Source organism: Heliangelus exortis, chromosome 1 (genome assembly GCF_036169615.1).
Source record: "Heliangelus exortis chromosome 1, bHelExo1.hap1, whole genome shotgun sequence".
Taxonomy (NCBI): domain Eukaryota; kingdom Metazoa; phylum Chordata; class Aves; order Apodiformes; family Trochilidae; genus Heliangelus; species Heliangelus exortis.
In genome coordinates this window covers 174,699,594-174,713,668 of record NC_092422.1, presented here as the reverse complement: position 1 = coordinate 174,713,668, position 14,075 = coordinate 174,699,594, and the positions used below count along the sequence as shown (strand labels likewise).

The 14,075-nt window shown below is 39.6% G+C and overlaps 1 protein-coding gene across 4 annotated transcripts in view; it reads right to left on the bottom strand.

The window, feature by feature from the left end:
- Nucleotides 1-14,075, bottom strand: part of CPED1 (cadherin like and PC-esterase domain containing 1) — a 137,806-nt gene that overhangs the window by 98,889 nt on the left and 24,842 nt on the right. For all 4 annotated transcript variants that reach the window (XM_071733733.1, XM_071733734.1, XM_071733735.1 and 1 more), the window contains 2 exons: nt 4,746-4,852; nt 2,803-2,878 (listed from right to left, as the gene is read on the bottom strand). In XM_071733733.1, coding sequence (XP_071589834.1) covers nt 2,803-2,878; nt 4,746-4,852 — 183 coding nt within the window. The remainder of the gene's footprint in view (nt 1-2,802; nt 2,879-4,745; nt 4,853-14,075) is intronic.

Here is a 14,075-nt window from a genome sequence, read left to right as displayed (position 1 = left end):
CAAATGTTGCCCCTTATGATTCTAATTTCACCTTTTATGAGTGTATGTCACTCAAAGTAAATTAGATGTCATATATCCATTGGTGCTGAATGGAATTCATCTTTGGATTAAGATACTTGAAGTTTGAGGTCTAAGCTCCCATTCTGGTCAGCAGATATCAGTATAGCCTATACAGTTGGTGTAGAGCAATTCAGGTAGCTCTAAATTATCCTGGACCTAAATGGGCCTAAATGTACTTTGGGGTTTGCTCACTCTAAAATGTACTTCTGTTAATTTTGGGAGGTTATATACCAACTGCTAAATTCAGGTGTCCACACACAGACATCTATTGCCATCCAGAACACCACAGGATATCTCTCTGAGCCTCCAGCTGCTGGACCAGAAAGTCCATGCCCAAGGTTTCATGCCAAATCCACCCATCCTACTGGGTGTCCTGGATTCCCCAGGGTATCTTAAGTGGCATGAAACCCTTGTGTTGAAACAGCCACCTCAGCCCCTAGGCCACATGCTGATGTGAAGACACATAGATTAGGAGATGGGTTTCTTTTTACTTTAAAACACTGAAGCTAATTTAAGTTCAAAATCTCTTTTACTGGTAACTGAAAGGTGAGGGGTGGACCTTTTTCTATCTGACAGTCCTTCAGCAGACTGCTCAAACAATCCATTATTACTGGGTGGTAGGACTCAGACCCCTGCTTCCAAGCACACACACCACCTTGATTTCAGGGAGATTTCAGCATCAGTAAAAAAGGATTTTCCCTTTGACAAGAAAGAATTAATAAGTATGGAATAAGAAGCTTGTAAATGGTCGTTCCCTAAAGAGGAGAAAACACTGGACAGCTTAACAGACCACATACACAAAGTGGCTTGTGCCACTGTTTATGGACACCAATGAAAATGTGCATATTTTAAAGGGAAAGCTCTGTGTGTGGTGAGGGCCTCTTGTGTTTGTGGTTTTGCAGTAGCAAAATAATAAACCCACTGCAATTGGCCTTTCTCCAAGTGGCAGGGCAAACAAATATTTTTAAAAGCAGTCTGTTACAACCTGAGTGGGACCTATCAATTCCTGAACTCCTTGAAATTTTTAGAAAGCTGCTCAGGTTTTTTTCTGAAAGTGGTACTATATCAGAATATTTTCCGATTCAGTTTCCAGTGTAAGGGAACCAAGGCACAAGGTTTTACTTAAGACTTACTTAAAACTCAGCCAAAACACAATATATCATTTATCTGGTGTAGTATGACTTTCTGATATGGGATTCCTGTGGGACCTGGATAAATGTATGTTATACAGCATGTGCCTTATCATCAGGTTTCATGATGTTCTGCACCAGGATGTGGAAATGTCCAATTTAAACTAGAACTCAACATAAGGCTCTTTAGGGGGAACACTTCACATAGGCTTTAAATATTGATCAATCTTTTAGTGAAACAGTGCAAAAATTAAAAGGGAAAATACAGGACTCTTAGGTTAGGAACCACTTGGGCCAAGCATCCAAATGCCAGGTATTTAATCTAAGCTACTTGTCTAGGCTCCATTTACAGTCACTGCTTAGAGGTAATTCATTTGTAAGTACCTGCAGAGGGTCATTCAACACACCTATTTTAAACACATATTTTAGGATAAAATTAAGTAGTGCTTCTAGGTGCCTCTCTCTCCACTCGTACAAGGAGAAGACTGGAATACTGCTACAGAAGTTACCTAAATATGGCAAAATGAGATGTAATGAAGCTTGTGCTTATGCACAAAATACAGCATATATATATATATATATATCAGGTGAAAAAAGGAGAGAGGAGAGGAGAGGAAAGGAGAGAAGAGGAGAGGAGAGGAGAGGAGAGGAGAGGAGAGGAGAGGAGAGGAGAGGAGAGGAGAGGAGAGGAGAGGAGAGGAGAGGAGAGGAGAGGAGAGGAGAGGAGAGGAGAGGAGAGGAGAGGAGAGGAGAGGAGAGGAGAGGAGAGGAGAGGAGAGGAGAGGAGAGGAGAGGAGAGGAGAGGAGAGGAGAGGAGAGAGGGAAAAAGGAAATCAGACTGTTCAACCTGTGTATTTGTTTGCATACAAGGTTAAATATTAATGCAATAAATGTTGAGTTGGTTGTTAGGGGATTGCAAAATAACCCCCCAAAAGGACAAATTTTCTTATAAGCAAAGTTTATATAGTGAGGCTAGCTCATAAATCCAAAATACCATTTATGAAGGATATTCAGTAGCATAACTAAGATCATAATGTGTGCCTCTGTAGTTTTAATAGACCTAATATGGTTCACAGCAGTTTTTTCCAGTTTCTATTCAAAGCTGAATTTCACCCATAGTAAATTAGGATTCTCTGGCAACTTGCCCATAACCTTTAAACTTTTCTGGTTGATGACCTTAATACACAAAGGCTTTTTATCAGTAAACTATGTCTGGATGGGAACCAAAGTCTGACTCCTACTCCTTCTCTATGCCACAACATTTTTGTAAAGCTGAACAAACATATTACACTGAACCCAGAGCTTTGAAGTGTAAACATCAATACACTATATTGACACAAAACAGTCCAAAAATAAGACACTTATAGCCAAATTATTCCTGCAGCATGCAAAGGCTAAAGAATGCATCATCACTACCTGAAAAGATACTGCATAATTGTAACCTGTATTTAAATGGTGTCTGAAATGGATTATCATTCTTGTTTCATTTTTCCCCCCATGAATTCATGACCAAAAATAAAAAGGAATTGTAAGCCTGACAGCCTGACAGAGACTTCCTGTGACAGCTATTAAAAGAGCAGCATCACATGCAGATTTGAAAAAAATAGGTTACCTGAAAAGGCACTTTTTATCTGGCATAATCCCTCTTTTCTACAAAGGAAATGCTGGATTTCTGGAAGTAGGTTTACCTGTACAAAGAAAGAGAAGATTTAATAGTTTCATTCAGAAAAGTACTCTTTTTCCTGGAAATTTCAACGAGTTTGTGTTAATATCAGAGACATCTCAAGTACAAAACTCCTGTTAGTATCAAAAAGCATTTACAACTTGCCATTCCTTCAATGTGGCATAATGAAGTTAAAGTCTGGGCTCTTCCTCCACAGCCAACACAAACCAAATTTTTAGACTTATAGCTCTACTCTTGGCTGCTGAGTTTTCACCTCTTCCCTGCCCCTTTTCTGTTTTTGCAATTTCTCTGTTCCCTGCCAGTTATCAATCCCTGTCTCTCTCTGCATGGAAACAGTTCATTCCTCTTGAACTGCCATCTTTGGGAACAGAGGTAGGCTAATGCAGCTAAACCACATCCAGGCTTTGCAACAAAAAATGTATATATTGCACTGTGGTATGGGCATGCCAGCAGCAAGTAATGTTAGTCCAATATTTAAGTTATCCAGAGGGGGATGTGGGCCATCTGGCCTAAGTCCCTGCTGTGCTGCAGACTTCCTGAGGGAACTTGAACATTTCCTTTGATCACCTTATGTCTCAGTTATTCATGTGTGAAACTTCTGGACATCACAGAGTGCTGTATGGATTACTATATTGCACAGTATTATAGGCTCAAGTATGGTAACATGGGTAGAATAAGACAAAAAGTTTTCGGAAGCCTGAGATGTTCTGTGATCCAAGTCCTGGATTGAAAGTGTGTGTATTTCTGTAAATTGAAGCTGCTATAAAAACTTCACCTAGATGAGGCATCCTATCCCAGGCAATCCCAGTGTACATGCTCCTAGCTCTGCCTTCTGTGGATGTGCGGTGGTTTTTTTGCATCCTAGTGAACTTCAAACCTCACTTAATACCTTTTAAAACCAGATATATATCTCCCACTACCTCGGGTAAGATTCTATACATTTGGGTCTTGGAACAATTATCTGTGCCAATCTCTGAAATATGAACTAAGCTTTATCTCTAGTTTAGGTACATATTTTCAGACGTCAGTTTTAATCACTCACATATTTTCATCAACAGGTCAGGTGCTTGTTAAGACCTTTGCGTATCTAAGTAATCTAAAATGTTACCAAACTATGCTCAAGTGAAAAACAGACAAACAAACAAACAAAAATAGTCATGAAAGTAATAAGAACTGGCACCACTGATGCTTTGGAACATAAGCAAGTAGGTTGCAGTGCCAGAGCAAGGCACTCCCATTAAGGTCCAGGAGGGATGGGCACTGGCACAGCTCACACATTGCCAATTTCAGGAGCACTGTCACTGTTTGGAGAGGTGTCTAAACTGTTTGCAAAGGAGCAATTACATTAGATGAAACTCTATGATACAAGATGTGAAGTTTAATTTAGTCCAGCTTTATCTTCTGCCTCTGCTATTATTTTGAAATACTATGCCTATTGGCTAGTTGGTTCTTTCCATTTCTAAATTCTCTTTTCCAATTGGGTTAATTGCTTAAATTTCCTTTGATTTCTGTATATGCTTTTGCTGCCTGACATGATGGTTGGGGGTGGCCAAGAACACAGAAGTTCAAGCTAAAGAAAAAAAAAACTTATTCAATTGTAACAGTTTTCAAACTCTATACTGTAATACTTACATCCAAAATAACATACTCTGTCCAAGTGAGAAATTGCTTTTGATCACTTGGTGTGATAGAAAGAAGAATGAAATGCTGGCGTCTCACAGCAGGCAAGTTTCTCATAGGAAACTTGAAAAAAACTTTTTATTGCTGTTAAACCATGCTGCTGCAGTATAAAATAAGCACTAAATAGTTTTTATGAATGAGTGTGCAAAACCCCTTTCATTCCCACTAAGGATAACATAGTAATCTCATACCTTCTGGAATAATTCAAGGTGATGCAAGTCATCTATTTGAATGCAGCCAGTACCATCAGTTTTTCTGGAAGATAAGCAGATCCAAAGATCCCAAGGGCTTATATCACCTAAGAGGAATGAAAAAAAAAAGTGTATTGAGAAAGAAAATACCATGCAATTCCTGTTTGAATAATAAAAAAAACCTTGCAGAAAAATCCTGAGCAAATGTTGGAGCATTAAGTACATGAACAGCCACAGGTGGCAGAAGGGAAAAAGATATATTCACTATCACAGTTGAAGATTTGAAACTGCAGTTATTTCACAGTTGACATCTCCTGTTATATCTGCCTATTGATGGCCAGTCCTCTGATGTTTGATCTAGCCTGTAACAGCTATCTAAGCTCTTAGACTTTCTAGCTGTTTAGACACCAGATTGCCAAAATCTAGAATTGATCTACAAGTGGGCATTAAGTTGCACTGAGCAAGCAGATAGCTCTCAATCTTCCTTTCTGAGGCAAAGGGGACCTGTGAGACCATGGGTTAATATTATCAGGAAACAAGCATCACCTGAGTCAGAGACAGCTGCTTGAAGAAGATACAAAACTAAATTGCATGAATGAAAACATCATTATGGTTTAGAAGATATAAATAGGCCTTGGTGTCATGTGGTGTGCAAATGCTAATGTAACTTCAAATGAGCTTGCTCAGGTCCCTGAGGTGACTAATTTGTTTTCTTCTATGTACAGTCTCTGCCATCTGAGCTTGTTAGAGATGGTGGCACCTCTGAAAAGATTAACAGAATCATAGTCTGCTGAAGACACCATGAATATGTTCAACAAAGGGTAAACTATTGCAGTGACAGGATGACAACTAGAAATAAAGCATGTCCAAAGAGAAAGGGCAGCCAGAAGAGGTGTACAGGAGCCAAGGCAGTGTATAGCATTAGGCCAAAGCTTGCTGCAAGACAGTTATTTCAGTAATGGGTTGGTTGATGCTTTTTCCTAAGGTCGAGAAGATTCCATACCTTTTATTCCATTATGTGCTATGCATCTCTGATACCTTCCTAATTTTATTAGATTGCCCCCTAAATTTGGTCCCACTGACATTGCAGAGAGATACTTATTGTGGCTGAGTTCCCCCTCCAACATGTAATTTTTTCTTATCCCAATTGCAATTGCAAATGCCAATCAGGGTGAAGATTTCCCTTAAGGAGATTTAACACCCAATTTACATTAAGTACAGTAATGAACCAATTGTGCAGAATGGGTCTAGGACTATGAAAGTAACTATCAGCCTTTTAACTTTTATAAGCAGTGCAACAAAGATATAAGAGTTGAATTTTCTGTTATGCTGCAATCCATTACTGTAAAGCATCCTTCAGTTTCACATCACAAGAACCAGTATTATGGTATAAAAATAATTAAGGCATGTGAAATTTAGGTAAGACAGATCTACTGCATGCTCCCGTGTGAAAGAAAGAAACAAAAAACCTGTAGGTAGAAAAAAAATGTCACAAACCAAACAAATGAAACATTAAAGAAACATAGAAGAAAATACTTCATTTTAGTGCAAAAGGTTGGCAGTGTTAACAGCCCCCTCAGTAACCTCATCACCTATGTAATTATTGGCTAAGCAAGATGTTATGCCTTTGACTAGTAAACACCTTTGAATAAATCATTATAATTACATATAAAGCACAATGCCTTGCTGTGTGGAAATTAAAAGGGAGCTGGAGGGAACTCCGTTTCTCAGAAGCAGTTCATTTCCTTCCCTTGTTTATTGTTACATGTCCTGGCCAGGGATTAATTTGATCCCTGACTCCAAAGGATACACTGCACTGTGTTTCATTTGCCTTCAGGATGCAGCAGAGTGATCAATATGCATGTACCAAAGAGAAGAAAAGGAAAAAGCCCCTCACAGGCTTCATGTTTCTGAACCAATACTCGGGCAGTAGAACAGTTAACAGTTAGGAACCATTTTTCAGGAGGCATTGAATGTCTGCCATCATTTGTATTTTCTACTTAGACTAATTAGACATCTAGCCAGTTATTTCAGTACAGAACAATCAGAACTGAAACAAGTCTATTTATAGAAAGCAGGATACTTCCTATTAGAAAAACAGCATACACCTAGTGCTGTTGGTGTGGCTGGCAGAGCATTCTGAGTTCTATTTAAATGTATCGTCAGCTACACCTAAAAAATCTGTTCTTGGAAAACAAAAATGTGTTACAACAGTTTTGGAAAGAGTCCTCTGTGAATAGGTAAAGACTAGAAATTGCCTCTGTCATTCCTACCACTGCTTAACTTTTTGAGGAAAATGAACATCTATAATAATGAGACCACGAGTCGTCTCCCTTCTGCAAATTTAATACTTTTTAAACGATGTATCAGTGAAAAAGTGCCAGGGTTGTTAACGTTTCAGTACATCCTGACAAAGATCCCAGGCTGTAAGGCATTGTATTTTAATACAGAAGTTCCCTGTCACAGAACGTAAATCCAAAGTAAGGCAGGATACACTGTGTGAGCTAAAACAATCTACAATAAAAGACAAAGAATGAATGTGACAGTAATAATAATACAAGCCATCTGCACAGAAAAACTCAGGTTTCAAAATGTATTTAGAGATGTCTAATAAAGAAACATTAATAATGTCCATATTATTCCACCTTCAATGTACACAGTGTTATGCTGGTGTCCTGCAGACTTCACATCAGAACTGACTTTGACAGGAATTTTGCAATGGAAGGTTAAAATGGATACTTCATGTCTGAATAGTTTAACTTCTTATATATACAATTATCTATTCATCCCCTCTCTGAGGGGAATCTTTTCAAACCAGTATTTTTCTACTTCAGCCTCTTAATTAAAGCCTTGCCTATACAAGGAAAGTTCATCTATAGAATTACATTTTATTATGCCATCAAAGTCATTTTAACAGAGGTACAGATTATGCTGGCAGCCTGATGCTTTCATTCATCCATCTTTTAGGTCAGCTCTTACCCCTTCCTCTTCTCAGTCCCCATCTTCCAGTCCCATTTTGAAAAGTGTATACCTGAGGTGTGCATCTCATGTTTATCTCAGAATAGCAACCTGAATTGCTAATCCAGGACCAGTAGTACAGCACACTTTCATAGAATCATAGAATCATAGAATTGGCTGGGTTGGAAGGGACCTCAGAGATCATCAAGTCCAACCCTTGATCCACTACCGCTGCAGTTACCAGACCATGGTACTGAGTGCCACATCCAGTCTCTTTTTAAATATCTCCAGGGACGGAGAATCCACCACTTCCCGGGGCAGCCCATTCCAATTCTTGATCACCCTCTCAGTAAAGAAATTCTTTCTAATGTCCAACCTAAACCTCCCCTGGCACAACTTGAGACCGTGCCCTCTTGTCTTGCTGAGAGTTGCCTGGGAAAAGAGACCAACCCCCACCTGGTTACAACCTCCTTTCAGGGAGTTGTGGAGAGTGATGAGGTCTCCTCTGAGCCTTCTCTTCTCCAGGCTGAACACCCCCAGCTCCCTCAGCCTCTCCTCATAGGATCTGTGCTCGAGTCCCTTCACCAGCCTGGTTGCCCTCCTTTGGACCTGCTCCAGGACCTTGATATCCTTCCTGAACTGAGGGGCCCAGATTTGATTCCAATCTGCCAGCACCACCTTTCATTCTGAATGGCTCGAAGTACATGCCATACAATTCAGATGGCAATAAACTTCAACTCAAAATTTATGTAATGCAGAGATTATAATTTTCAACAAGATACCACTCTTTCCATAGTTACTGTGGAAAAATAATCTAAAAGGCCGCCTAGGGAGAAAACCAAACGTGTTTTTTAGCAGCAGTGGAAATCAAAATGCAGACACTAATAAAACAGTATTACCTTTACCTATGAAAATATTCTGCAGAGAGTTTCTGTATTCTGATATTGAATATTAAAGGGAACAGATACAAAATGAGGACTGTATGATTTAATGGAAGTTTCATTTTACAACATATATGTTCTATAGATGAACTTCAAGAATTTCTGGAGGACATTTCTAAAATGAAGTAATCATATTCTTACCCTTAAAATTATCACCTTCTCCCCATTTTCTATGCCACTAGAGGCTGGATATTGCAGGAAAACTGTTAGATGCATGCATCGGAGTGTTTTAAATCTCATGTGTATACACAGAACAATATTCTTTTCTTTAAGTTCAATTTCATTTTTCAGTGTCAAGGCCCTAATTATGAATTTTGAAATGAAAGATGAATTGGATTCATTTGAAATGAACCTTTGAAAATCATATACAATATTAATCTTTCATGCTCATTTCTTTGTATTTCATTCATTCTGGGAAATGAAAAGGCTGGACAGCTTTATTTTTATTTTAACTTCTAATGAGTTTTCAATTTTGCATGCACTTGCATCATTACCCTAAAAATACTCAGTTTACAAGCATTAGAGGAGAACATGAAAAAAAAAGCCTCTTGTTTGTCAAGAACATATAAAACTTGTCTGATTTCTTTTGACTGAGTATCTGAGAGAGGGAACAAATGAAACAGTAGCAATGAAACAGTTTGACTTTAGTAAGTCTTGAGACACTGTATCCAGAAAAGCAACATATCAGGTGAGTGCACAGCTGTTGGAAAAAAAATTAACTCTACACTATGAAAGTGGATTTTTTTTGAAGACACAAGCAGAGTGTCAGAGCATAACCCACTGTAAATTCAGTCCTCTTCTCTTTAACAAATTGAATGATGGAGCAGCAAGTGCATTTACAAATAGCAAATGACAGCAAGTTGAGGGGAAGTATAAACACTTTACATGTGATCAAGCCTTACTTTCCTAAAGATGGCTGAACACTTGCCAATGGATGGGAAGCGGGGAATTAATTCCTTGTTTTGCTTTGCTTGTGTGCCTGGATTTACCTTTTTCTCAATCCACAAGTTTTCTCACTTTTACCTTTCTTATTCTCTCCCCCATCCCACTGGGGAGGAGTGAGCATCAGCTCTTGTGGGGCTGTTGCCAGCTGGGTTTGAATCACACCATAGAATAAATTTTTACCCATCAAAAGGCAAACATTTTAATTTGCAGCAAAGATTACATAAAGAAAAGTTTCTAACCACAAGGATGAAGTACTGGCATATGTTAAGGAGGAACCAGAACCCCTGCCAAGGGAGATCTTGAGATTTTTACATTATGGTTTTTTCTAAAAGAAATTCCACTCGGCTCTACTTGAAACATATTTCAGGCACCTCTGAGCTGCATGGATGTGAAGATAAGATTTGCAGGAAAAGGCATTGTTTAAGTATTGACACAATATAGTGAGTTAAAATACACTTGTTATGTTGTAATCCTGATCTCTAACAAAATAACATAATATATAAATTTTAGCTTCATGTATCATTGATTCCTTATAGTCTGCAGGTGAAAAAAGTCGAATTCCTCTGCTCCTGCAGGATAGTGAAGTGATCATGGATTTAATTAAGTTTGGTGAGGAGACACATATTTATGGAAGTGGCATAAGCACAAATCCAACTTTAAGCAAGACATAATATTATGTTTTAAAAAGCAGACTTCATCCTGCGATGTGTCAATTTGTAGGAGCCGATAGTTTTCTAGTCAAGAGTTTAGAGTGGGAGCACTACCAGATGTCTGAAAGACAGAACTAGTGCTCCACTGCCTGGCTCTGAGCTCTGGGCTGGATTTTCTGCCCCTCAGCATCCCAGAGGGCAGTAGCATCAGGCAGGCTGCGGGATGAGGTTTGAGGACCTGCAAATTCTACACCTCCGAAGATCTGAGCTTCACTGATAACACTCCAGGGAAAAATATCCTTTGAAGCCTATTTCTGGTTATAGCAGCTTGGCTGTCTCACTTGTGCAGAGATCAGAATGCCATTTGGTGGATTGAATGCTTTCTCTTTCTCAATGATGCAGCCTTCTACAAGTTTTTTATATCACAATTTGAGCTCATTACAACAAGTAGGAAGAAATGATCACTCTGCTGAGTGAAGATAGGCAAGGTTTGATAGGAATGATGGCAAGGTTTCTGGTATTTTAGAAACTATTCTGAAAAGCAGCTCTTCACCTGTCCATGTGCAAACATTTTGCTGTCTCACACAGCATGCCTCATGCTACTTGTTGAGACAGACTGTACTCTGCCATAACACACAGTCCAGTCCAATAACCACCTGCTTAACTGGAAAAATTAGGTTGAAATCTTTTGGCACATTAATTGCAGTATAGTATTTCAAGCATAAAAAACCACAACCCACCCTATGTATGAAGCTGAACTTGCTTGATGAAGTCAATTCATTCACAGAATACTTCATACAGTTGCTGTATGGCTGCCAGGGAAAGGCAGCAGGAATCCTGAGGACAGACACTATTCACCTCCCTGGAGGATGATCAGGGTTTAATTTTGGCTCAGCTATCCCCTAATTAAGATGATCTGAAGTGCCAAGGGAAGCATTCTTGTGGAGAAGAGACTGGTGTAAACCAAGTGAAACCAGTCTAGTTCTCAGGACAGCTCATCTGTCCCTAAAGAGCTTAGCATGACACATTGCCCCGTGCTCACAAATTAATGCACAGACGTATCTGAGTATCTGCAGTTGGGGAGCAGGGTGATGCTTGACTGCTCTGTATCTTTTCTTCAAATGCTATGAGAAGATATTAGACCTATTATAAATGGGGAGGCACAGTGCCATTCTTGTCTGAAAAATGAGAGTTATTTCATTTCTGTTTCTTTATATTAAGAAGCCCTTAAAGCAGGATTTTAGAAGTACAAAAATAAGTGAGGGTAACAAGGCAAGAGTTACCAGTTTCTCCCAGAATTCTTAAATTTGGCAAGATGTTTCCCTTTTTCCACCTGGTCTCAGACCCTAAAACTGCCTTGCACCTACCTACCAAGTCAACCAGTTGGTTGACTCCAGTCCCTCACTAGAGTAACTACTAATATAAGGCAGATGACTTTTTCCAGAAGATGCAAAAGAAGTCTATTGCAGCCATAAATAGTAGAATGGAGAAGAGACAGGATAATCTTTTTTCCATTTATACCACATTCAGTCATGCAATAAATTATCAACCCTTTCTTCAATTACCCTCCTATAAAAGACAACCATGAAAGAACTTGAAGACTTGAAACAAATGCAGTGATTTTAAATTTACAGATAACTCTAGGTAAGAAAAGGCAGTGCACAAAAAGCCTGAAGTATTGAACTATGTCCATGCATTTTTCTGTCCAACCAAAGAATGAAGAGAATACTGGAAATAAAAATAACTAAAGTACATTCAAAAATTATATTAGTCTGACATGGGGAGAAAACTACTGTGGTATGTAAAACAGCTGAATTGGGTATTTCTTAGTTTATCAGGGAGAAACTGTCAGGCTGAGGATGATTCTCCAGAGTTGTATTACAGATTATAACTCTAACCACCTACAGTCTTTATCCTGGTGTAATCTGTCAACTCAAACTACAAAAATATGCTGTTGAAAGTACTTTCTGAGCTACAGTAAAGTCCAATAGCAAACAAAAGGAAAATATTTAGTGCTGACCCAATGGCAAACACATCAGGGCAATTCAAACACTCAAGCCTCTTATTCCACTTCTGTGCTTACACACTGTGCCCCAGATGAATATTTAGATTACTCTGGTATGCTCTCCACACATGGACATTTTCCACATAGCAAGCTTCAGTGAATCCAAAAGAATCTAATAATCCAATATTGTATGCTTGACTTGCATGCAAGTTAAAAAGGTTTACATCTCTAGTTGTTCCCAAATGCTGGAATTCTTACTCTATATGTATTTAAGACGTCAGTTAGGCTACCACAAAGCTACCAGATATGTTTCTCACTCGCATTAGAAAGCATTGTGGGACTGGGACCCAACCCTCTCTGGAATGGAAGCCCTTGGTACCCAGTTAAAGCAGAAAGCTGCCACACGCCTGCCAAAGCTCACCCAGCCCAGCTGTGTGGGTGGTTTCTTACCTGCTGTGAAGGTGGAGAAGGAAAGACAGTGACAGAAAAGCCAGATTGAGAGATATTAGAGACAGACTATTGACAGTGAAGTGTGATGAAGAACCAGGTGAAAGCTGGAAAGAGAGGATGTGACTGTGGGGAGGGGGTGGGTCACACAGTTGGATATGCAGGGATCAGATGGGGATGAAGAAGCTCATGGGGGGGGGCAACTCTATAGTCAAGGAAGTTATTGTCCATATACTCCACCTGTCACAGGCACTGGAAAATTTGCAATTATGTCCCTGCCTTAGTAGCAGGGTTTGTGGCTAAGTATGAGAGGTAGAATTGGGCCATGCATGGATCAAAGATCCTCTGCCAGAGGAGAAGACACTGTTTGACACAATTCCCTTTGGAAAACCCTTGCTGCTACGTGATCCAAGTTATTCTAACAGATAACTCCTGGGACTATATCCAGGAAAGAACTTCATATTCCTGTTCTGTGCACCCTAAGGCAAAGTCATGTGGAAAAAGCAGCATGCAGTCATGAAGTGGAAAGATGTATCATGAGCAAGTGAGTCAAATAAAAGTTTAAAAGAGTTCAGGTCACAGCTTTTGAGTACTGAACAGCACACTGCTTGTGTGCGTACATGCCTGCTCTGGTCTGATATACACAATATTCATCAACATCTCCAACTGTTTATTATAAAGTTATTTTAGTTAAAGTTCAGATAACATAAAAGAAAGCGGCAGTTTAAATCTGTGAGTTAGTTGCCTCTGTCCCTCGTGGAACAGAGTTGCAATAGAAGGAAAACAAACACATGCAGCAATGAAGAAAACACCAGGGACACAAAAACCTCCGCTTGGCTGGATACAGAGATTTGAGATTAAAAACCAAAAATTAATGCAAAAATCAAAAGGATTAAAAATTCTATTGCAGAGACTTTAAGTAAAAATCCAGTTGCTTGGGGATGGGAGGTCATTTAGTTAAGCATGGAGCTCTGTTATATTACTGGGAGAAACTCAGAGGTTTTGGCTGCTCCCATGGACAAGACAAGAGAGCAATCTGCCTACAAAACACTCCTGTCTCACACACATGCACACACACACACCAAGAAGTGCAGAGGCACCATGCTGGGTATGGGAACCCCAGTAACCCTGTCAGAGACACCAGACCCTGCACTCATCCCCGAGATATCCCAGGGGAGACTCAGCACCAGTGCCCATCATACTGAGTTGAACAGGAGCCCCAGAGCACCCTGTGGCCCTGGGGAAGAGGAGAAAATGCACTGCCTATGAGTAATGGACTCACAATGGGGTGCAGCAGGAGAGCTTATTATGAGCTGTTTAGCAGAGGTACCAAAACTGGGGAAAAGGAAACATCAAGGTGTTTTGAAGTGGACCAAGGAAAAAA